The sequence below is a fragment of the Lissotriton helveticus genome, chromosome 11, assembly GCF_964261635.1.
Source record: "Lissotriton helveticus chromosome 11, aLisHel1.1, whole genome shotgun sequence".
NCBI lineage: Eukaryota > Metazoa > Chordata > Amphibia > Caudata > Salamandridae > Lissotriton > Lissotriton helveticus.
In genome coordinates, this window is record NC_136072.1 from 234,123,924 (window position 1) to 234,147,186 (window position 23,263).

General features: G+C 46.1%; 1 protein-coding gene across 1 annotated transcript in view; it reads right to left on the reverse strand.

Annotated features, from left to right (window-relative positions):
* LOC144791612 (von Willebrand factor A domain-containing protein 5A-like) overlaps positions 1-23,263 on the reverse strand; it is a 680,207-nt gene that overhangs the window by 583,448 nt on the left and 73,496 nt on the right. Inside the window, exon 8 of the mRNA XM_078666339.1 lies at positions 13,028-13,172. Within this exon, the coding sequence (XP_078522465.1) occupies positions 13,028-13,172 (145 nt within the window). The remainder of the gene's footprint in view (positions 1-13,027; positions 13,173-23,263) is intronic.

The window sequence follows — 23,263 nt, forward strand, 5'->3', positions numbered from 1 at the left end:
GTCGTCATGGGGAATTGAAATGTATGCTAAGAAACTTAGGAACTCCTACATGGTTCCTCACGCTTAGCTGTGCAGAGTATGCATGGGACGACTTACTTCAATTTCTACGAGAGGCAAATGCAAATATACAAAATATAGAATTCAGAACACCCGGAGAACTGTGTTCTTTGGATCCAGTGAATGTATGCAGATATTTCAATCATAGATTTGAAGCTATGATGTCTTATTACCAACAAAAAAAATCCTCCCCTTGGAGAGGTTTTGGATTTCTTTTGGAGAATGGAGTATCAAGCGAGAGGTGCTCCTCACATACATACGTTGTTGTGGATTAAAGATGCACCCAAATTTGGAACAGATTCAGATGAGACAGTGATGAGCTTCATTGAAGAGTATTGAACATGTGCTGTTCCGAAAACTACCGAAGAAAACAGTTTAAGGCAACAAGTTTTACGCTTTCAATCCCATCGTTGTGGAAAGTACTGTCGTCGAAAATTCAGACACGAGGACAAGTTCTACACAAAATGTTGTTCCAGCTTTCCACGACCAGTGATTTCTAAAGGAACTGTAAATAATTTGATGTCTTCTCTGCGACATACTGTGACGAGGAAATCACCAAAAACTACATACAATTTAAAAAGAAACGAAGAGTCCAAGTACATCAACGACTACAACCCAGTGATTTTGTCCATGTGGAATGCTAACATGGATTTTCAATTTGTTGCTGACAACTCTATTGCTGTGGCTCAATATGTGACGACTTACATCACAAAAAAAGAAAAGCCAGAACTGAAGGAAATGTGGGAGGACATTTCACATGAAGAGTCTAAGCAAGAAATTATACAGTTACAGCCTGAAGATGTTGTCGCATCGAGAAATTGGAGCATATGAATGTTCTGATCGATTGTCGTCAGCAAGTCTCTATGCCAAATCTAGAACCATCATTTGGGTGAGTCTAGGTCTTGCTGCAACACGAAATCGAGTTTTGAAATCTGTACAAGAAAAAGAGTATTTGGCGGAGAAAGAACCAGAAAGTACAGATATTTAGAAGACAAACATGTTGGATACATACTATCCAAATAGAAGTAGTCATCTTGAGAACAGTTGTTTTTATGAAGTTCTGCAAAACTATATTTATAAGAGAACCATCAGAGAAGATATTAACAATGGAATATATGCTATCATTGGGTTTGAAGGATGTCTAGTGAGATAGAAAAAAGGCCATTTGATTAATCATCGAAAATTGAGTTGCGAAAATCCAGAGAAAAGGGAACTTTACTATTTAGCTCTTTTGCAACTCTTTAAGCCATGGCGTACAGAAGAGGAACTACTTGGAGATTTTCTCTGTTACGAAGATTCTTTTAATGCAACCAAGGATACCATAGAATGTTCTGTTTTTCCAAATTATCTGCAAATGTTGAACGAAGAAATAGAGCAAGAAGCCACAATTGCTGCAGAGATTGCTAGAGGCAGTTCAAGACAGTCAGAGTTCTGCTTCATTGAGTCAGGATCCACTTGGAGGACCAATTATTCAAAATCAAGCTGCCACTGCCATGGATGAGGTGGAAAGAGCTATGGAACAAGCTCAAGATGATGTAGTTAACTTAGAAGATTAGTTGAAACAACTAAACCTTGAGCAGAAACAGATATATGACGAAGTCACAGATCAGGTTGAACATGGATTCACTCATGAGAAAAAATAGTGCTCATGTACATCTTTTAACCAGTCCAACTGTACGTGAGTGGAGAAGCGGAAACTGGAAAAAGTTTTCTGATTAAAGCAATTGCAACTTATCTGCAGAAAAGGACTGAATCACCGCTGTCTTGTGTTGTTACCGCTCCAACTGGGCTGGCTGCACATAACATTAAAGGGATTACTTTACATCGTTTACTGATGCTGCCAGTGGAGCATCATAACAAATTGCAATATCACAAGCTATCTGGAGATGCGTGTTCCGAAGTTTCGAGAGTCCTGAAGAAAATGAAACTTCTTATCATTGATGAAGTAAGCATGGTGTCAAATATAATGCTTGCTTTTGTGCATTTGAGAATGCAAGAAATTCTTAGAACAGACTATGATGTCTTATTTGGAGGAAAACATATTATTGTTTTTGGAGATCTTCTGCAGTGGACTCCAGTGAAAGGACAACCTGTGTTCAAAATGCTCACGCATGAAGATACCAGGAAGTGCCTAGGAAGGATTGGAAACCTTAATATATGGTTAAACTTCAAATATGCAGAACTGCTTCAAAATATGCGGCCGGCAAAGGATGAAGATTATAAAAATATTTTACAAGATGTAAGAATCGGAAAAGTAAGTCAGCAAGGGAAAGAAGCTTTACATGGACGATTAATTTCAAATTTGTACCCAATGAAAACATTCTTCCAGAGAATATTTTTAAGAAAATTAACAAGAAGAAATCTGGCATATGTTTGATGCCAACTCTGAAAGAATGTTCCATGTTCAACAACAAAATGTTAAAGTTAGAAAATGAAGAGATAGTGAAACTGGAAGCTATAGATACAATTGAACATATGGGAGCAACAATTATTTTGTCTGAAAATTTGAAATCAAAATTGGATTCATTAGAGAAGACTATATCTAAAACTGCTGGTTTTGAAAAGACTCTGAATGTGTGTTTGAATTGTCGTATCATTTTGAGAAGGAATTTAAATGTTGAAAGAGGTCTGGTAAATGGAGCAATGAGTCATGTTGTTGGTTTTGTGAATTACAAAAATAGAAATGGAATTGAAATTTTAAAAATTAAATTTGATGGCATTGATGAAATAGAACAAATTTGTCGTTGTTCAGCTAGATTTTTGCTCGTGAAAGACTTATATGTTCGCCGAAAACAGTTTCCTATTTGTTTGGCATATGCGGTGACAATTCATAAATCTCAAGGTTTAAGTGTAGATAGCGCTTTGGTGAACATTGGAAGTTGTGTGTTTAAAGAGGGTATGGCATATGTGGCATTATCACGAGTCAGAACTTTATCAGGATTGTACTTGATTGAGTGCGATAAAACAAAGATTTGTGCAGATCTACATTGTGTTAACGAATACAATAGGTTAAGAAGAGAGTATGCTCCACATTTGCCTCAATATCCTCGGATTGAAAAACTTGTGGTAGGCCGAAAAAGAAGAAATGAGAGTAATTGCAGTGAGGTAGTAGCAAAAAGACAAAAATTAGATGAAACTAATTGTAAGCAGAAGGAAAAAGGATTCTGTAGAGAGGTTGTTGGATTTCAGTTTGAAAACAGTTCTGCTGTCAACTGCTATGCTAATGTAGTGGTTAATGTTGTTTTTTTTTCTTCGAAATATACAAGAACAGATTGTTGAAAATCGGGATCAAAGATTCTGTTTGTTGAATTCCGTGTTTGAGAAATGTACCAGTGATAGAGCAAAAATAGAAAGTGTTTCAGAAATTCGAAATCTTCTAGACATATGTTCTGGTCAAAATCAATTTCCACAGAATATTCAGCAGGATTGTCAGGAATTTTTTTTTTTTTTTAAATCTCTTTATTAGAATCAGATTGGTCCGTGCAAGCATACAAGTACACAGTAAATCGTTGACAATGAAAAACGTTGATGTTCATTATACAAAGGAAGTAAATGGAGGACTAGACCAATGACATTACAAGCAGTGTAACACATTCTAAAATCTCATTTTCACTTTTCCATATCTGAAGGAAAATTGCACACGCGGAAAGATGGCACAAAGAGATATAACCTTCTACAAACAAAACGAAAACAAGTGAGCCTACGTGACAGAGAGCGGCAAGCAATACACCTATTGACTAGTAAGATGGCATGACCAGAGGCATAGGCAGACGAGGGTAGGTAAAATGACAAGTGCAAAGACTAGGGTGAAGCAACCACTCCAGCCGGGGCAAGGTGTGTAAGGGAGCTGAGGAGGGAAACGTCCCGGCCTCAACCAGCAGACAGTCCAAAATCAGCAGCTCACGCACACCCCACTCCAGTAGTGTGTGGACGCTAAGCCCTGCATACCTCAGTAGGCAGCGCACTGGCAGTTCGGCGAAAACCTCCTAGCCCACCCCCTCTGGGACAATAGAGCTAGCAGCCTGGGAGTGTGTATCCCGTGTAATCTTGCTAATATACTGTCGGTATGGGCCCCAGATGTCGATTGGGCGTGAGGCTGTAGGGATCTGGGTGGAATATTCCACACTATTGGTATTGCATTGGGCAAGGCTGCGCATCCAAGTCGTGGAATCAGGGATTCACCTGGACCCCCAAAGTAAAGCAATCTCCCTTTTCGCCAGCAAGAAACCTATGGCGGCAAGCTTACGCGTGGTCCGGGGGAACTCAGCGACATAGCCAAGCAGTGCAATCTCCGGCTTATGTTGCAATTCGCACTCTAGAATGTCGCCCAAGATGCGGTGCACCTGTAGCCAGTAGGTGTGCAATTTCGGACAGGTCCATGTGAGATGTGCAAAATCGGCATGGGGAGTCTTGCATTTAGGGCAGTGGTGAGGTCGGTTTGGGTCGATTCTGTGGGCCAGCGCCGGTGTGAAGTATAGTCGCCTCAAAAATTTGAAATGAATTAGCTTATGCCTACTGTTGACAGAGACCTCTTTAGTGGAGCGGCAACAGGCATCCCATTGGGCATCCGTGATGGGGCCACCCAAATCAAGTTCCCACGCCGCACGAACTTTCGCATCCGAAGCCGGGAGGGCCGCCATACAGAGTCCATACAACCTGGAGACCATATGGGCTCCCGTTTGCGACTGGAGTAGGAAAGTCAGTGCTGCCATTTCATCCGGCGGCAATGGGAACGATGGAAACTGCGCTCTAAGCATGGACCTCATCCTGGTCAGGACAAAGGAATCCATAAACGTCCGGTCCGTGAAACGTGGATCCTCGGACACAGAAAAAACATGTCCGTCCGGGAACAGATCCCCTATTGTGGTGAGCTGGTATTTGGACAGCGTTCTGCAGACCACCGCCTCCGCAGTGATGGGGAGCCAGTGAGGGTTAGGTAATGGAAGAGCCGGGGAGTACAGCACGTCCAGCTGGAGCAGTCTACGCAACTGCATCCAGGCCCATGACGTAGTGGACACAGTCTGTATGTCAAGTGGGTCTCGGGGTAAGCCTCTGGGTAAGATCGAGTTGAGGGTAAGTGGTAGTACCAAGTCCGCTTCAGGTCTCAAATATGGGATCCGAGCGTCCGGATGGAACCAAGGATGCGCATAGGCGCACTGCGCGACTAGGTAGTAAATATAAAAGTCTGGCACTCCAAAGCCACCCCGTTCATAAGGCAGCGTTAAGATGCGCCAAGAAACTCGCGGCGTCTTATCCCCCCACACTAAACGCAACAATGAGCGGAGTTGGGTGAAAAAGATTCGAGTGAGCGGGATCGGTATGTTATTAAATAAATACAGAAAACGGGGAAGTATAATCATTTTAATTATGGCGATACGGCCGGCCATCGAGATAGGGAGGCGAATCCAACGTGTAATATCCTCCAGAAAGTCTAACGCTTGTCCGTAATTAAGACGAATCATGGATACCGTGTCTAGATGAATGTGGATACCCAGATATTTCACCGATTCAGTATTCCACTCCAGCGGGAACGGGCAGTCCCAGCGGGCAGTGGAGGGGGTGAGCGGAAAGACCTCAGATTTGTGCCAATTAATTCGAAGGCCGGAGTATCTCCCAAAGCGTTCCACCTCAAGCAGCAAAGGCGACAGGTTGGTCTCTGGAGACCTGACATATAGAATGGTATCATCAGCGTAAAGGGAGATGAGTAACGGGCCCGTCCGGAACTGGAGCCCGCGGTGCAGGTGGCGCTCCTGAAAGTGTCGTACCAAGGGGTCCATGGCCAGGATATATAACAGGGGGGACAGTGGACATCCCTGTCTGGTTCCCCGGGAAAGAGGGAAGCTATCAGAGAGCGTGCCGTTAAGGCGCAGCCTTGCTCTGGGGGCAGTATAAAGCAGCTCGACCGTGGAGACAAACAAGGATGGCATGCCCATTCGGTGCATGACAGACAGAAAAAAACGACCATTCTAAGGAGTCAAATGCCTTCTCGGCGTCTAGAAACACCGCAGCTGCCGGCGTATCTGGCTCAATCCTGTGAAGTACAGAAAACAGCGTCCGCAAATTAAAGGAGGTGGATCTATGGGGAACGAATCCGGACTGGGCTGGCGAAATGATAGATTCCATAAGTAAAGATAGTCGAGTGGCAAGGACTTTCCCCAAAATCTTATAGTCAAGATTGAGTAGGGAAAGGGGCCTGTAGGAACCGCACCTAGTGGGGTCCCGACCCGGTTTGGGAAGTAGAATGATAACTGCCTCCCGCAATGTGGGCGGCAGAATCCCCGTCTCGAGTGACTCCGCATACACCTCGATCAGGCGAGGTACCAGTTCCTCCTTGTACTCCTTATAAAAGTCAGCCGAAAAGCCATCCAGACCCGGCGCCGAGGAGCCCTTTAATGCATCAATGGCTTCCACAACGCTGTCCGGTTCGATAGGCATCGCCAGAAATTCCTGCATATGTTTTTCCAGGAACACCATAGAGATCTCGTTAATATAGGGGCCAGGGTCGCGACAGTCAGCCGACAGGCCTGAGGTGTATAATTCCTTGTAGTAGGATAGGAAGGCATCGCAAATGGCAGGGGTGGTCTGATGACGAACACCTAGATCATCTACCATGTCAGAGATGAATGAAGCCTGGCGGGGGGGACGAAGCAAATGGGCCAAGAGCTTGCCAGGCCTGTCACCTTCACCATATTGCCTAGCCGAGTGTTGTGTGCAGAGATATGTCAGTTCCCTGTCTGCAGTGTCTCTGAATTCTTGCAGTAGTGCCAACCTTTTCGCCTCTACCCCACCATCCGTGTCAGTGAGCGTGTTAGTGTCCAATGCAGCAATGTCCTTCTCAATACGGGTCAGGGAGGCACGGATGTCACGCAAAGCCCCTACATGTTTGTTGATGCAAACCCCCCTAATAGTGGCCTTGAATCGCTCCCACAATGTAGCCCAAGTGTCCACTGTGCCCTCGTTGAACTCAAAATACTCCTCTATGGCATTGCGAATGTCTTCCTTGAAGACCGGGTCAGATAACGCCTTGCCAGGAAAACGCCATTGTCTCTCATACCCTCCCAACCTGGGGATCAGTAGGGTCAGCACTATGGGAGAGTGATCAGACAGAGTGCGCGGGAGTGTCAAATGGTCACTCACCCAACCGGCCACCCCTGGGGAAAGGAGCCAGTAGTCTATTCTGGTACTAGTGTTGTGATACCCCGAGTGGTGGGTGTAGATGGGTGCGGTGGAGTGTAAACGGGCCTCGATGTCAATCAGTGACTAGTGAGCGCACATATCCGCCAGCACAGCACGGGAGCGGGGCTTACAATCCGGGGAAGAGGAGGTGCTGTCCCTGGCAGGGGTCATGAGCAGGTTAAAGTCACCCCCCACTATCATCATATCAGTGTCTAATCGCAGCAGAACATCCTGGAGACCCTGGAAGAAGGTAGGGGAGTCCGAATTGGGGCCATATACTCCAACAAAGGTGATCTTAAAGCCCAGAAGCACCCCCGTAACCACAACATACCTGCCATCGACATCTAATACACTGTCTGTGAGCACAAATGGAACGCGTCGATGTATCAAGATCGCAACCCCCCTTGCATATCTGCTATAGCTAGAAAAAAATCTGTGCGTGCCCCAGCTTTTCGCAAAGGAGGAAGAGTCAGCACCCACCAGGTGTGTCTCCTGCAGAAATAAGACATCCACACCATGTCGCGCTGCATAGTTAAGAACTTGTCGCCTTTTCCTCGTGTCATTTAAACCCCGGACATTCCAAGACATGGAGGTAAGTCTGGAAGGACCAGACTGCTGCCCTATTTTAGCCATACAAACTCGGTGGAATCGTAAGAAAACATGTGTGTGCGGAACCGCCGGCTCCCTCCCGCAAAATAGGCATCACTCAAATAGAAAAACAGTGCGTATGCACAAACAACAGAAACAAACCCATCCCAACCACCCACCACCCAGCCACTCCTTAAGCCCAAGGAGGCTATTCCCACCCCTCCGGAGACAATCTAGAGCAACAAACAACAGTTGTCCACTAATGTACCTGTAAAATAAAGACAACGTTAGAGAAAAGTACAATACGGCTCGCGCCATGGGGGTAGGCGACGCTCCGCCATGCGAGAACCACAAATCGGGGCAACGTTCAATTGTCAGCAATTATGAAAAGCACTGCAAAAAAAAAATAACAGTATTGTCAGATGCAGAATACTGAGGCAAACAGCCTGGCACGAAAAGATGGGGAGGAGATAAGTCAACCCTGTCCGGTTTCATTAAACAGGTCAGCACTAGCCTGTGAGTCAGTGCGTGGCGGAGACCGTTGTGCATCATCTGATTTTCGAGGAGACCCTCTGTTTTTGTAGGCTCGACAAAATTCCTGTGCCTCCGCAGGGGAGTCAAAAATGCGAAACCTGCCATCCACGTCCACTCTGAGCCTGGCAGGATACAGCATCCCATAGCGCAACCCCAGTTTGCGCAATGCAGCCTTGACACTAGTGTACCTACGGCGCGCATCTTGGACCATGATTGTGAAGTCCGGGTAGAAAGAGAGCACATCTCCCTGCCACCGAACCTCGCCCGCCTCCCTGGCAGCCTTCAGCGCCGCATCTCTGTCCCTGAAGTTCATGAGCCTGACTATAATGGGCCGGGGCGGCAGGCCAGGGTTAGGCCGGGGCCCCAGCGATCTGTGTGCGCGTTCAACCACGAAGCCAGTGGTAAACGTGTCTCGGCCAAAAAGTTCGATCAGGAGGTGTTCCACAAAAGTGTCAAAGCGTCCGGTAGCTGTCGTCTCCGCCACGCCAATTATTCGGATATTATTGCGCCTACTGCGCGCCTCTAAATCCTCGTTCTTAATTGCGACGTCTTTAAGGATCTTCTCCACACGTTCCAACCTTTTCAGCGTCGACGCAGCTCCATCCTCGATGTCGGAAACCCTGGATTCCGCCAGGTCCAGGCGCCTATCGTGCAGTTGGATCGTCGCGCCCATGTCCGCCATTTTCTTTTCGAGGGTATCAAAGCGAGAATCCAAGGCCTTGAATCCAGCCCGCATCTCACCCATCATCTCAGCGACCATACCCGCAGTGTCTCTCGCCGCCGCCTGGCCCCCAGTGTCCGCCTCAGTTGCCGGCGAAACCGCAGAAGCACGGACGGGCGCTGAACTGAAGGTAAGTCTCTTCTGGGTAACATCTTTCTTCACCATGTTGGAAGCAATGTCGGACAAATCACCAGTGGCACAGGACTCTACGACTACAGCGACACCCAGAGAGTCGAGCACAGTGACAAGGCACCCCAGCAGCAAGGCGGTCAGGTCGGGACCAGAGGATTAGGGGTACTCGTTGTTCCTCCGCCCCAGGGCTGAGTCACGCCGCAGGAGCCCACGAGTCGCCAAGGCAGTTGCACACAGGACGTCAGGGTATTAATCCGTCTGGGGCAATGCGTCAGAGGCCAAGAAGTAGGGTCAGCAGGTGGCCGCGGCAAGCACTCGGCAGCAGCCGGCGGATCAAGGGACCCGCCAAGACAGTTAGCCAATGGTGGTGTAGTGGGGGGACCAGGTAGGCAAGGCCGCGAGGCAACAGCAACACAAATGGGCGAAGTCCCGCAGGTCATGCAGCCAGCGCCGGCCACGAGGAGTTGCACAGGCGTCCGATACTCAAGGCCACCGCATCAGCAGGAGTGCAGGAGAGGTTGTAAGTCCTGGGTCTGCAGGGGGACAGGCGCGGGTCTGGGGTGCACGGTAGCGGTGGGGGCAAAGGTGGCAGGCCCCCACCGAATGCAGCGATGCCAGGCCGTCCGCAGAGCGCCCAATAGCCCGCCAGCCACACCCCCCGCCAATCACCCCCCAACCCCGGAGCCCGCCGCCCGTGCTCCCCGCTCGCCGCTCGCCGCCGCACTTCCCGGGCAGTCCCCGAAAATCGAGGCTCCGGCTCCCAAGGCCGGACCAGGCCGCAAGTGCCGGTCGCGCACCGAGGGGCCGCACCTCCACCAACGGACACCACCGGGGCCGAGCAGCGGACCCGGGAGAGCACAACAGCGGCCCCAGGGCCGAGGGGGACAACGAGGGGGCAATCAGGTAGACTCACCAGGCGCTCCGGCGCTGCAATGTAACGGCCCGCGAGGCACAGCCGGCCTCAGCACCTCTCAGCTGTTCCGACCTTTCACGTCGTCCCCCGTCCTCCAGACTAGGCAGGCTGCATCAGGTGGCTTCAGGGATCAGGTGCAGGCATAATTCGACCCCAGCGCAGCGCCGGATCACTTGCGAACGGCCCCGTTCATCTCTCGCCCGGCGGAGCTCTACAGTCAGGCGGCCATTTCGTTCGCCTGCGTAGCCACGCCCCCGGATTGTCAGGAATTTTTAATGTATATGTTTGATGTATTGGAAGATGAAGGTGTAGATATAAAAAATCTTTTTAGCCTTTCTTATCAATGGCAGCATGACTGCGACAACTGTACTTTATCAAGTACTACTAGAATAGACACTGAAAGATTAATATATTTGACTTTACCAGACTGCAAATCAGTGCCTTTTAATAATCTAGTTAAAGCCGCGGATCACAATATGGTGTGTACCCAATGTAAGTCTACAATGCTGTCCACATTATTTCTACAAAATTATGGTCAGTATGTCATTTTAATGTTCCAACGAAGTAGACCTGATGGAACTAAATTGACAACTTCTATTAAACTTTTTGTGGCTTCTCCATTATCAATATCAGGAAGAACCTTTGCAACTGTAGCTATTATTTTTCATGACGGTCCTTCTACAACATCAGGGCATTACACATGCTATTTAAAAAGTTGTAAAGGTTGGACCCAATGTAACGACACTCATTTGACTTTCAAACAACGTTTGCCTTTTGGCTTAAAAAATTCATACCTAGTGTTTTTACAACCAAAATTTAGGTAAAGGTAATTGGCCTATGAAGACGGGAGCAGTTAATAAAGGTTATTTTGCTGTTTTAAAATATATTCTAAATAATAATAATAATAAACTGGCGCAAGGAAGGCTAAGGCACATGAAGGGGCTACAGTCGAGTGGGTGGCACATAAAGGGGTGGCCAAGAGGCCACGGCAGGGTCACAGAGGGGCTGCTGGAAACAGTCGGGTATTAAACAGGGGGTCTGTATGGGGGCCATGGCACAGGGGTGTCGGCAGGGCAGGCTGGTGGCTCACCACAGAGAGATTGCAGTAAGGCGAAGGGGCACCCAGGAGGCACGGAGGCAGAGGTAGAAACACCGGACTGACACTTTATCTAACTCCGCATTATTTTGGTTTTAAGTGTCATCACATTTATTTAATGTTAATATTGCATGGTCACTTACAACACAAATAATATGTTTACATAACTGGATCAGAAACTAACAGGAGGAAATTGTTAGCCTAAACTGAAAAGTTTCTCTCAAAATCCCTGAGAAGCTACAATTTAGGTTTAGGTCTGTGATCTAGGACTTCCTTTGTGACAGGCCACTATCTCACTTCCGGGAGTCCAACCGTCTGCTGCTTGACACACAGTTGAGCTTCCTAGTGGGTTACAGTACTGAGCCTTCCCTACTCGAAGTCTCTGAATTCGTAAAGGAAAGCCTCGACTTAAATTCACCAGTCATGGTAACGCTACTTGATCTATCTTCAGGAATCAACACCATTTCCCACTCCATCTTACTTGACAGACTCAAAGGAATTGTCATCAGAGATCAGGACCTGCGATGGCTAAAGTCTATTGAGGATAGCCCACAGGCAGTGTTCTTCCTCCCCTTTCACCTCTGCCTTTAAACAATGTGGGTGCGGTGTACCTCAGGGATCTGCGCTGAGCCCTACTTTTTTTTATATTTATCTTGACCCACTGGCAAAACTTGTAGAGGCATGGGGATGACACTCCACTCCTCTTTGCCTTTCAGGAGGAATCTCCCGAAGTGGAGTTGTTTGAAATTGTGTCTGAAGGCAGTAGTCAAACGGATGAATGAAAGCTGCCTCAAGCTTAACTCCGTTCCAAAGAATAGGATTTGTTTTTTTAAAAAAATCTCCAGATCCTAGCATCTGGTGGTCATTAGAACTGGGTGCTCGCCCAGCCTCTACTGTTACACACCTTGGAGTGAAATTTGAATCCAACCTTTCATTTGAACTTCAAATCAAGGCAATATCCGCCTAATGTTTTGCTACACTGAAATCACTTAGGAGGATGCTCCACCTTTTCCCAGTGGACTCTCGCAAGACAACTGTCCATAGACTTATGACAGCACAACCGGACTATGCGAACAGTTTGTACTTGGGTTACCCTGCCTATCTAATAAAGCATCTTCAAAGTGTGCAGAACTCTACCGCCTAACTATTCCTTTGCCTACCTCGGTGTCTAAACCTAGTCTACTCCACTGGCTCCCAGTCACTAAAAGAATCCAATGTTAGGCTCTTGTTTTTGTTTTCAGGGCCTTTATGTATAAGGGTGCAGTCTACCTCCATAAGGAGTTCAAGCAACATTGCCAAAGCAAATCCCCGAGATCGAATATTCTCAAGCATTTTCAGCCACCCTTGCATTCAGAAGGCTAGAAGAGGGGGTAGATCCTTGGTCTTTCTTGCTGCCAAGCTGTGGAATGCTCTTCCTCTTCACTTGAACTGTTGCCCTTCGGAACCTATTTTCAGAAAAAAAATCTTAAAACCTGCTTGATTGATTCTTATTTATAGGGCACCTTACTTATTGATTTTTAACTCTCGCTTTCCTATGTGCCACTAGCACCAGGACGCTTCTTCGGAGGTAGCTGTGCACTTTATACATTTCTTGTATTGTATTGTATGTGCTCAGTTTTGATAACCTCGTAAAACCGACCCTCCTACTACACCCCCTTTTCCTATCCAATTCTGCATCTTCCATATGGCTCCCCACTCTTTTCTTACCTATTGCAATCCCCAATCTAATACTTCATATCTTCCTCATGCTTCCCCACTTGCCTCTCTTCCATCCCAAATGTTCCTACTTCTAACCATCTTATCCATTTACCTGTTTTGGGTGTCCCGGTTTTTCAGCTTTGCTGTAAATGTTCTTCAAAGGCTCTAAAATCTCAGTGCCTCCCATATCTGGCTTCATCTCTTCTATTTGCTTCAGAGCAGACTTCATGGATTCCTGGGTGTATTCTACACTATCCCTGTGAGACACGGGAAAAACAAGGCTCACTGTAAAAATAGTTGAACTACTCCAGAATTAAAAACAGTTCACATGTATCGCAATCCAGTCTGGTTTGGGGAGGTATTACAAAAGAAAGCACTATTGTTAACCCATCTCTGACTGCTGTAGATAACAAACAGAAATTTTTTAGAAGAACTTCAAGCATGCTTATATTTTTTGTACACTTGGTAAATTGAAAAAAGAAAAATATAAATTATCTAAGAAATACAATAAAAAGATAAACTATCATGAATAGGAGGGTGGAATGCTGATTTCATACAATGGACGGTCCCAGATGAGAGCTTTGGTGTGCCCCTATAAAGAAATAGAGGTTGTGTGGGAGTTTATTACTTTTTACTTTTGAATCACTTCCCCCTTACTCCCAGACCTAGAAGTGATATCCGAGGGGGAACCTATACATATCAACAAGGTGTCCTGCCCATTGCCTGTAGTTTTTAGAGCTAGTACTGCGAAGCTTCTTACAAGGCCAAGAACAAGTAAAAAGTACTTTTAGCCAGCATTTAACTAAGACTAGAAACACGGATGTGAGGTATGTACCCTGCGTTAAGCTGAATAGAGAACATCTTCACATGTCCTTTCCTCATCTTATTACAGTGGAAAGCTTGAAAAGTAACACATGGCTCTATGTTTCTGTCACAGGACTTGTATCTCAACTGCAGTAAAGTTAGTGCTGGCAAGATCAGGGGATGCTCTGCTTAGGCAGAATAAACTCTTGGAAAGATCTCATGATGCGGTTAAAACAGATTGACAAAACCATCATAGGGTCTATGATTTGCAGGCCACAGAAGCTGCTCCAATAACCGGAAATGAGTAATAGCCTTGGCCCTAATGCACAGAACACCATCTTGGTTATGTGTACATGCGAAAAATACTATTCGCAGAGCACATGGTTCCCAAATCTATTGCATGTAATGCAGCCACCAAATACCTTCTCAGGTAGGGAAGTGTAGGGTGCCAGTTCTAGTAGAGTTATTAAGAGCCTTATCTACACACCTCTCCCACGGCTAAAGGCAAAAGATGCGTGTCCTTGCATACAATTCAGCACTAATCAATTTTTTGTCTTCCACAGCCTCCTGAGAGGACAATGCCTATGTGCGGATATTTCATTCTAAGTGAGACAATAGTTGAGCACAGCCTTGTGTGCGACTGGTGGAGAAATAAAAAAAAAAAACAAAGTGAAGCAGCTCCAGTGGGTTTACAGGTATCAAAGCCACTGGAAGTAAAACATAGTGTCAGGCCAAGGAAGGATGTGGAACCACATATATTATCAATTAGATCAATAATTTCCTGGGTGCTTTATAAAAGTTATAAAAACTACGAGATGAACGTGTAGAATCAGAATATTAAAGTTACCCGTATTTAATTTTAAGACTGCCTGTTTATTTTAGGGTTATTCGTAGGGGTGGGCGATAAATTCCGCTCCATCAGAGGTGTTTGTGGCGTTTTACCCACTCTGCGGCACGCTTGTAATGTGGAGTTCCAGCAAAACTCCACCGTGTAGCAGAGATTTTTCTCGAGTTTAGCTCGTCAAAGTTACATTGGCAAGTGCAAGTTAGGAGTGTTCTCTAGTGCGATTTTTGGGTACTAGAGCGGCACCCAGTGAGATTTTCTCAACACTGTCAGCCGAAGCAGTTTGCGACAGTTTGCGGTGAGAAAGCTGCCGCTGAAATAGAAAATATACTTGAGCGGAATCAAAGAAGCAGCAGCCTCCGGCATGCTGCGTGGTTAAGTTTGCAAGGATTTTGCAGCATGGAACAAACTCCTGGTGCTAAAGATAAGAGCAATGTACGGATTCCACTTGTGGAACTCCACAGAATCTCGCAGAGTTTTTATGCAGCTCCACGGTATTCCGCCAAGTGAAACTTTGCAAGTACCGCCCACGTCTAGCAGTTAACTTAAAAATGATTTTTTCAAATAGCGAAATGATAACTGAAAATAGTTATTGAAACCATGGACTGGACTATTTGGTTATTGGAAATAAACATAAGACAACAGTACTTAATTATGTAGTCAAGAATGTAAACTTTCAGAAGAAAATAAACTTTGTACTATTAAAAAACACAGCTTGCAAAAGACTGTTAAAGGTTTCATCTTTAGAGTAAAGCGAACAATGGACATTGATTGGAACAAAAATGCTTAGGTTTCTTTGCCAGACTTGGGGGGACATTTACATCTTGCTGTTGGGTGGGAAACACCCTAGATATCCCTGAAAACCCTGCAGTTTGGCTAGTTTAATGGGGGACTTGTACCACCCAACCTGGAAGGGTCTTATTGGGCAGCCCACATAATTATATTAGTGGATCACTAAACTTTTTGGCTGGATTGGGCACAGTGGGGGTCAAGCTCCTCTCTATTACCTCTATGGGGGTGTTGGGGGATACAGCTTCTTCTCCCGGCCATCCAAATGGCTCTAGCAACAATGGGGAAAAGCCACAAAAACCTTAGGATGGCATCGTAGACCCGCGAAGAAAACACCCCTGTGGGAGGGAAAGTGGCTCCCAGAAATAAGGAAGTTGCGAAACTTCAAAGCATGTGATATTATTGGAATAGCCAAGTGTGGGGACTTGCTAGAGGGTGGTGATATATTATGCCATTTGCCTCTCTACAGCGCGTGTATGACTTGCATGCTAACCAATGCATGCACTAAGCAGGGATACAGTATGTATGGTGGGGATAGGGGACACCCTTGGGACACCCTTGTTGTATAGCTCCTATATATCCATATTTCGTGTTAAGTTAGCATAGGTACATTTCAGATTTAAACGCCATTTTTCCTTTCTTGCAACTTCTGCACACGACCCTCATTTGTTGACTTAGCTTTCAACCTAGTAGTTTGCCGTGGTGAATGTGAGAATAATATGTTATTGCTCTGATATCTGCTTTGTTTAATAAAACATGTCTGCACGGAGAGTGCTGAAGTTTCAGGAGCAACACGATATGGAATTGTTATGAGGTCTGATCTCCACGCCTTCATAGTCATAACACAAGTGCAGCCTTTGCCAACTTGGGCTTGAGGCGGGATTGATATTGCTTTGCAGGAGAATAGTTAACACACTTGATGCGGTGCACATGCAGAGAGAGCTGGTGTATGCTGATGTGATTCCTTCATGCTAGGACACTAAGGTATGGGCCCGCCCTAAAACAACCCAAAGAGACCTTCTTAGATAATAATATAATATATGTGTTAGGGAGGGTGAGATATAAGTGTTGTTAACTCTTATTCATTACAGCATGTTAACATGCTGTCACCATTCGCTTTTTATGTCTTAGTAACTATGCTGATAATTTTGCTACTGATAATAAGTGTACTTGTATTATCTAAGATACTGCGCCTGAGAAGACGGCATTAGTAAATAAACATTTCAAATGCACATGTGTCTTCTTTACTCCATGTTCTGGTTTGTAATGATAATATAACGAAAGAGTGTTCATGAGTCCCACGTACCCTGAGGTACTGTAAGTTCATGTTCTGGTTTGTCTAAACATTGGGTGTTTGATATGTCCAATGAGACACTGTAGCTAGCTCGGTAAGGGGTGAGTTGGTTGCTAAGGTAAGTTTTGGGACATCCTAATTTGCCGAGGTTCCACTCCTCTGTGCACAGTTCTGTGTGAGTACAGAAACCCTGCAACATGGCGCCCAACGGTTTCGGTGGTCTTATATCATGACACTCGAGTAGTTTATCGTTCATGCCTTAACCCCTTCACTTCCGTTTCCGGAAAACGGGGTGTTGGTGAAACCTACCTATTTTTTGGAATAGGTCTTTATTCAAGCTTGATTCTTACCTAAACGGTTTCTTTGGATTACTACCCAGTTGTGCTACAAAGTATTCTTTGTTTTTTCTTGTTTCCAGTTCTGTAATGGCGGCAGCGGTGGCTATTGCGCAGCATAGTCGCGTGGCGGTACGCAACCATCTTCAGACGTACCAGGTCCCAGTAGATGGGATGGCTGTGATTTTCGTGGTATGTGCAGATCCGGCGTTTCCTTACGAGTTGTTTTACTCTTGGGTTACGTTTCCGGCTGTGGACGCTAATTCTGGTTTGTTCCACTCCTACACCGCCTCGGATGTCCCAGCTGAATATACGCCGTACAGGGCATTGGAAATACCTATTGATCATTGGCAGCATCGAGTTTGGTTTGATGGCGCCCTCCCCCACTCTATGTCCCCTGCGAGGTTAGGTCCACTCTCAATTCCAGGTACTAATTGGCCTGCGTTGGGTGGCTTTACCCCGCACCCGAATCACGGGGCTTGCACCCTGGCTGAAATTCGCAGGCTGCATGTAGTTTCCATTTCCGTGATTCGTGCTTTAGTGCAATACATCGGTCGACATCTTCCTGGTGGTCCCCAGGGGGGTGCGGCCGCTCCCTTGGAACGAGGCGGAATGCGTCTCAATCCAGTGATGGTAAATTCGGTTTTTGGTGCGCGTCCTGTTGACAACGATGACTTCCCATTCTGGCTAGCAGAGAAGTTTGATCAACTGGAAGCGGTTTTTCCGAATTCCACTCCTGCTGATAAACATAGAATGTTGACGATTACTCTCCCGAAGGATATTACTCCTGAACTTGCTGACTGTGACAGCTGGGGAAAAACATTTGCGGCAGTTTATACAAGGTGCTTCGGCACCCCGTCTATGACTGCCCTGCCTGAAATCGTTAGACGTGTTCAGAATGATCACGGTCCAGAGGCAGCGGTTGAATTGGGTATGCGCCTGTGTGGTTCTTTTGAGATTGTAAGTGATCTCATTCTCTCCAATGTTAAAGGAGATGCAGTTAACTTTCAGGTGTCGAATGCTTTGGCTGCTCTGCCCGATGCCGACAAACCCCGCCAGTTAGCAAAAATTGTGGTGGCCGCTTATAAAACGATTGGCCGCACAAGTAGGGGTCTGAAATATTTTCCAGTGAAGGAGAAAAAACAACCACAGGGACAATCTGCAGTGACAGATGCCCAGCCCAAGTCCAAGAAACAAAATTGGCCTAAAAAACAGACACAGGGGAAGCAGACAACGCAGACTCAGGGTACTTTTCCTGCAATACAAGCTCCTGCGCCACCCGAAAAAGTTTATGATTTGCGCGACCGCGCGATGATTAAATCGCCTGATCGTTTTCAGGGTTCTGATCAACGCTCTCCTCGTTCCTTTCAGGACACATCGGCCCCGAAGACCGGTGGAGGAGGGGGTGGACGTGGACGTGGTGGCCAACAAGGACGTGGCCAGTCCCGCCAGACGGACGGCGCAGTGAAGCAGGAGGATTCTACGCCTAGGCGTCCGCAGTTTGCGAAAAAGAAAGTCGCAGCCTTAACAGCGCATCGATATGCCACAGATAGTGAGAACGCGGCTTCGGAATCTGACGTGGGCTCTGACCTTGCTGGACAGCGCGGCGGAGATAACCATAGTCAGAGAGGCGCTGCGTCCACTACTGAGGGTGACAGCGACTGATGTCTACGTTGTGATAGAAACAGCGGATACGAGACTTGCTCCCCCTGAAAGACTATATGAAATTGTCCTGTTAATTGAAGGTGACATACAGCGTACCGTTAAAGGTGTATTTTGGGAGAATCTGTCTTCTACATATGATATTTTACTTTCGGAGGCTGACTGGCCCCCACCTTTTGTGCTCGCGGCGCCGCGAGGGGAGGAGGTAATCCTACCCAGTTTCGCGAACACTGTCTCGAAAGAGCATGCGCAGCATTTTGCAGAAGAGTGGGCTCGGGCTCTCGCGCCGGCTCTGTACCGTAACCAATGTGGTTGGGATAAATTGTCGCCTTGCCACGAAATTCCGTTGCGGTCTCAGCCGCAGCCTCAACCTCAATATCCCATTCGGCGTGAAGCAAAATCTTCCGTCGCGGAAATCCTTGAACAATTGGAATATCAGGGAGTTATTGAAACGTGTGTGTCACCGATGAATAATCCCCTTTTTACTGTGAATAAACCTGACGGATCATATCGTTTGGTTTTGGATTACCGGCATTTAAACTCGCATTGCCGTAACTGTGCAGTACAGAATACCCACGGCTCTGCCCTAGTGGATAGTCTCGTGCGTAAGCGTTTCAAGACAACGCTTGACATATCCAATGGTTTTTATGCCCACAGATTGGACAGCTTTAGCTCCCAATGGACCAGTTTTACAAGCGCTGGAGTCCAAAAGCAATTCCGGCGTCTTCCAATGGGCTACAAGAATAGTCCTGGTGTTTTTACCGCTCGAATTGTCTCTATTCTGGAGGCACTCAACCCTGATGCTTTTTCATATGTGGATGACATATATCTCACAGACGACGATATTTGGGAGCATCTGTGTCGAGTAAATTCTCTTGTTTGCAACTTCGCAGACATGGGTTACAAATTCAACTTTGCAAAATCGCACATTGCTGAACACACAGTGTTGTTTTTGGGCTATGAGCTCAACAATGAAGGTAGAGGTTTGGCTCCTCACTTCTTGGAGAAGTGCGCACATTTGCGCGCACCAACAACTCTGAAAAAATTACAATCCTTACTGGGCTTTTTGAATTTCGGCAGAACTTACATTCCGGAATATGCCCAGCGTATCAAGCCTTTGTATGCTTTGATACAACCAACTTTCTCAAAATCTTGCTGGCTGCCTGAGCATTCAGCCATTTTGCAATCCTTGCAGGCTGATCTGCTCGCTTCTAAATATTTACTGACTCGTGATAACCACACCAACCTGGTCATAAGAATAATTCCTGGGACGGTGGGTTTCACTTACCTCACTTTTAATGAAGGTGACACAGTACCTATTGCTTACAAGTCACACTTGTACACCTCGGCTGAGATGCGGTTTCCCACCATAGAAAAGGTTTTAACTGCTGTACAGATGGCTATTCTAAAGGAACGAGCTCTGTCACAGGGGAAACGCATGCTAGTGGTGACACCCTGTCCTCATTTGGAGGCAGTCACGAAAGCCAGTGTACCAAATTCAAAAGCTTTGCACCCTCGGTGGATTCAGTGGGCTGCGTCATTGTCATCCTCGGATGTCATGTTTATTTTTGACGCTTCCTTACGGTCGCAGGAGTTCTTGCAGTATGAATTCGTTCACCCTGCTCCTCTGGCGATGCGACCTTTGGAGGACTTCCATTGCATCATTTACACTGATGGGTCGGCGCAGGTTGCGCATGGCTCTAAACATGCCTACGTTTCCGCTTGCGCCATTGTGGTCGGTGCTATGTTGAATGATGAGTTCGTTTCCAGGGAGGTACACACGATGCCCCTGGGCGATTGCACCGCACAATTAGCAGAGCTTCGTGCTCTCTTACTAGCTTTGGAGTACGCAGATCCAAGTGTTACTACTCTAATTGTAAGTGATTCTTACTACTGTGTCCAGTCTTACAATGAAAACTTGTTCTTTTGGATTCAAAATGATTTTCATGATTCCAAGGGTAGCACAATAAAACATAAAAAGATCTGGGTTCGAGTGGCAGAGCTTAAGGCTGTGTTGCCACTCGTTTATGTGATTCATACTCTCGGTCATCAGCGCGTGGGAGTTCACGCTGTTGGCAACTCGCTTGCTGATGAAGCAGCGAAATCAGCAGTATCTACATACTTAGTTGCAGCAGTTACTAGGTCGAAAACCAAGATTGATAGCGACATCTTGGCAGCGATTGCTGCCTCTGAGAAGGGAAGTAAACATCCTTCGGGATTCCCTTCGAAGTATAAATACCACTTAAGTCCCGAAAAGGTTCCTTTTGTGACAATACCTGATGTTGGGGAACGGCTGATTCCCAACTCTGATCGCAGAACAGACTTGATTACAGCGGCTCATGAAGGTGTGGCGTCTGCGCATGCGGGCGTCTCAGCCACTGTAACGCAACTACAACAACGTTTCTGGTGGCGGGGACTGTACAAACAGACGCGTGATTATGTCCTTCTTTGTGACATATGCCAGCAGATTAAACCTTCAACTGCTACGCGTCCGCCTCAGACTCAGTTGTACATTTCTAATAAACCACTAGGCTGTGTTTATTTAGATCACTGCGGTCCATTTTCATCTGATACTGCGTATAAATACATCTTAGTAGCAGTTGACTCATGCACACGCTTTGTGTGGTTATGGCCACATCGCAGCGCTGATTCCCGGACTGTCATCAGAGATTTGCGTATCTTTATAGGGATTTTTGCCTGTGGTACCTTCCATTCGGATCAGGGTCCGGCTTTCGCCTCTAAGGCGTATAAGGATGCCATGACTTCGATGGGGGTCCAAGTCAAGTTTTCGTCACCCTACAGACCCGAGGGTAATAGTGTAGTTGAACGAATGAACCGTGATTTAAAGCAATCTTTGACAGCCCGAGTTATAGGCACTGGCAGAAACTGGCTGGCCCACCTCTATGGCGTGCAGCGTGCTCTTAATAATCTCCCTAGAAGGTCTCTGGGTGGGCGGACCCCATACGAAATGCTCTTTGGCATCAAGATGTTCGTCCCTGACCTTGACGGTCTAGACTCGGTGGTTCGCGCCACTTCCTTTGACGCAGATGAACATTGCACTGTTTTACAGAATCTACAAAAGACGAGAGACACTCTTGCAAAGGAACATTTGCCCTCCACATCGGATGATGCGTTGCAGATCCCGGTAGTTGGCTGGCTACCCCAAGTTGGAGAACTGGTTCGAGAGAAGATCGACAACAAGAAAGAGTTTGGTCCCTCCTATCGCGCTCCGGTCCCAGTGCTTGGAGTGAAGGGCACAAGAACAGTCATTTTACCACCACTTCCAGGTCGTAAGGAAAACAGGTTTATTTCTATTGACAATGTCAAGATACACAGAGTGGCCGATTCTTCTTAGCATGACACCGGCTGTTTCCTGTCCTTCCATTGTGAGAAATTCAATTATGCCCACTGCTTCTAATAATGAACCTGAGGTGGCCATCGAATTACCTGCTGTTTCCACTCCATTATTGAATACTTTACCAGGAACTAACCTTGATGAGACAGACTATACATACCCCACTGATTTGTCCATGCCTGACCTGCAAGCTCGTTTAGCCACGGAATCAAGATTTTCATTTGACTCTGCTTCCCTTGCCTCGAAAAAACCATCTAAAATTGCATTATATGCTAGCCTGTTTAAAAAACATTTTTTGATACCTCCTTGGATATACATTTGGCTGGCCCTTTTTTCAGTTTACCTTTTTATGTCAATTGGTTTTGTGTTTTATTTTTTTCGGATTATGAATGGACACTATGTCGAGGAGAGAACTTGCATTACTCATTTGAATGGAACTTTGGCCCCACTTTCCTCTTCACATTCTACACACAGATTAAAAAGAGACTTGACTTTGGTTAACATCACAGCGTGGCCTGTTCTGGATGGAATCGCGTGGGATGCAGTTCGTTTTCAGATTCATGGCCCAACGGAAGTCGTTAATGTTCCTAATGTACTAAGAGTTAATATGGGGGATGTGGTGAAACAAAACATTCGTTCTGATGATTGGGATGTTAATGCTGTGGAAAGTTTGTTTTCTGATTTGAAATATTATGCTGCTTTTGATGCTGAGGATTTATATTTAGAATCTGCTAATTATGGTGAATTGTTCTGTTACCAACATTATGGCAATCACTTCTTACACAAGACATCTTCCCGAAGGGATGCGGTTAATTTTACTCAGTGGGAACATTGCCCAGCACCAACACAAGGGAGTTCAGAAACGTTTCTTAAAAAGTATACTTATTTCACTGACTTTAATCAGTCCAATCCCGAGTCCTTTTATTTTAAATTTCAAAAACAGCCACTGTCCAAGGTTCGACTTACAAATACAAAATTGTTATATTCAAAGGCCTTCCTGGATCAATTAGTTTCTGGAGGGTATGAGTTATGGAAGGATACCATAGACCTTAAATCAGTTTGGGGCTCAAGGGCCTGGCAGGTACAAGGCACTGAGGCTTTGCACCGTGCATGTCTCATCCCAAATCATATGTGGTTTTTAAATGAAACCATTTCCCAGACCACGTGCTTTGGATTGGCTACATCTAAAAGGTTAAACACCCCGTCTTTCCCGGAGTTGGAGGAATATGAGAATTGGAGTAATTTTACTAAATTGTCCATTAGAG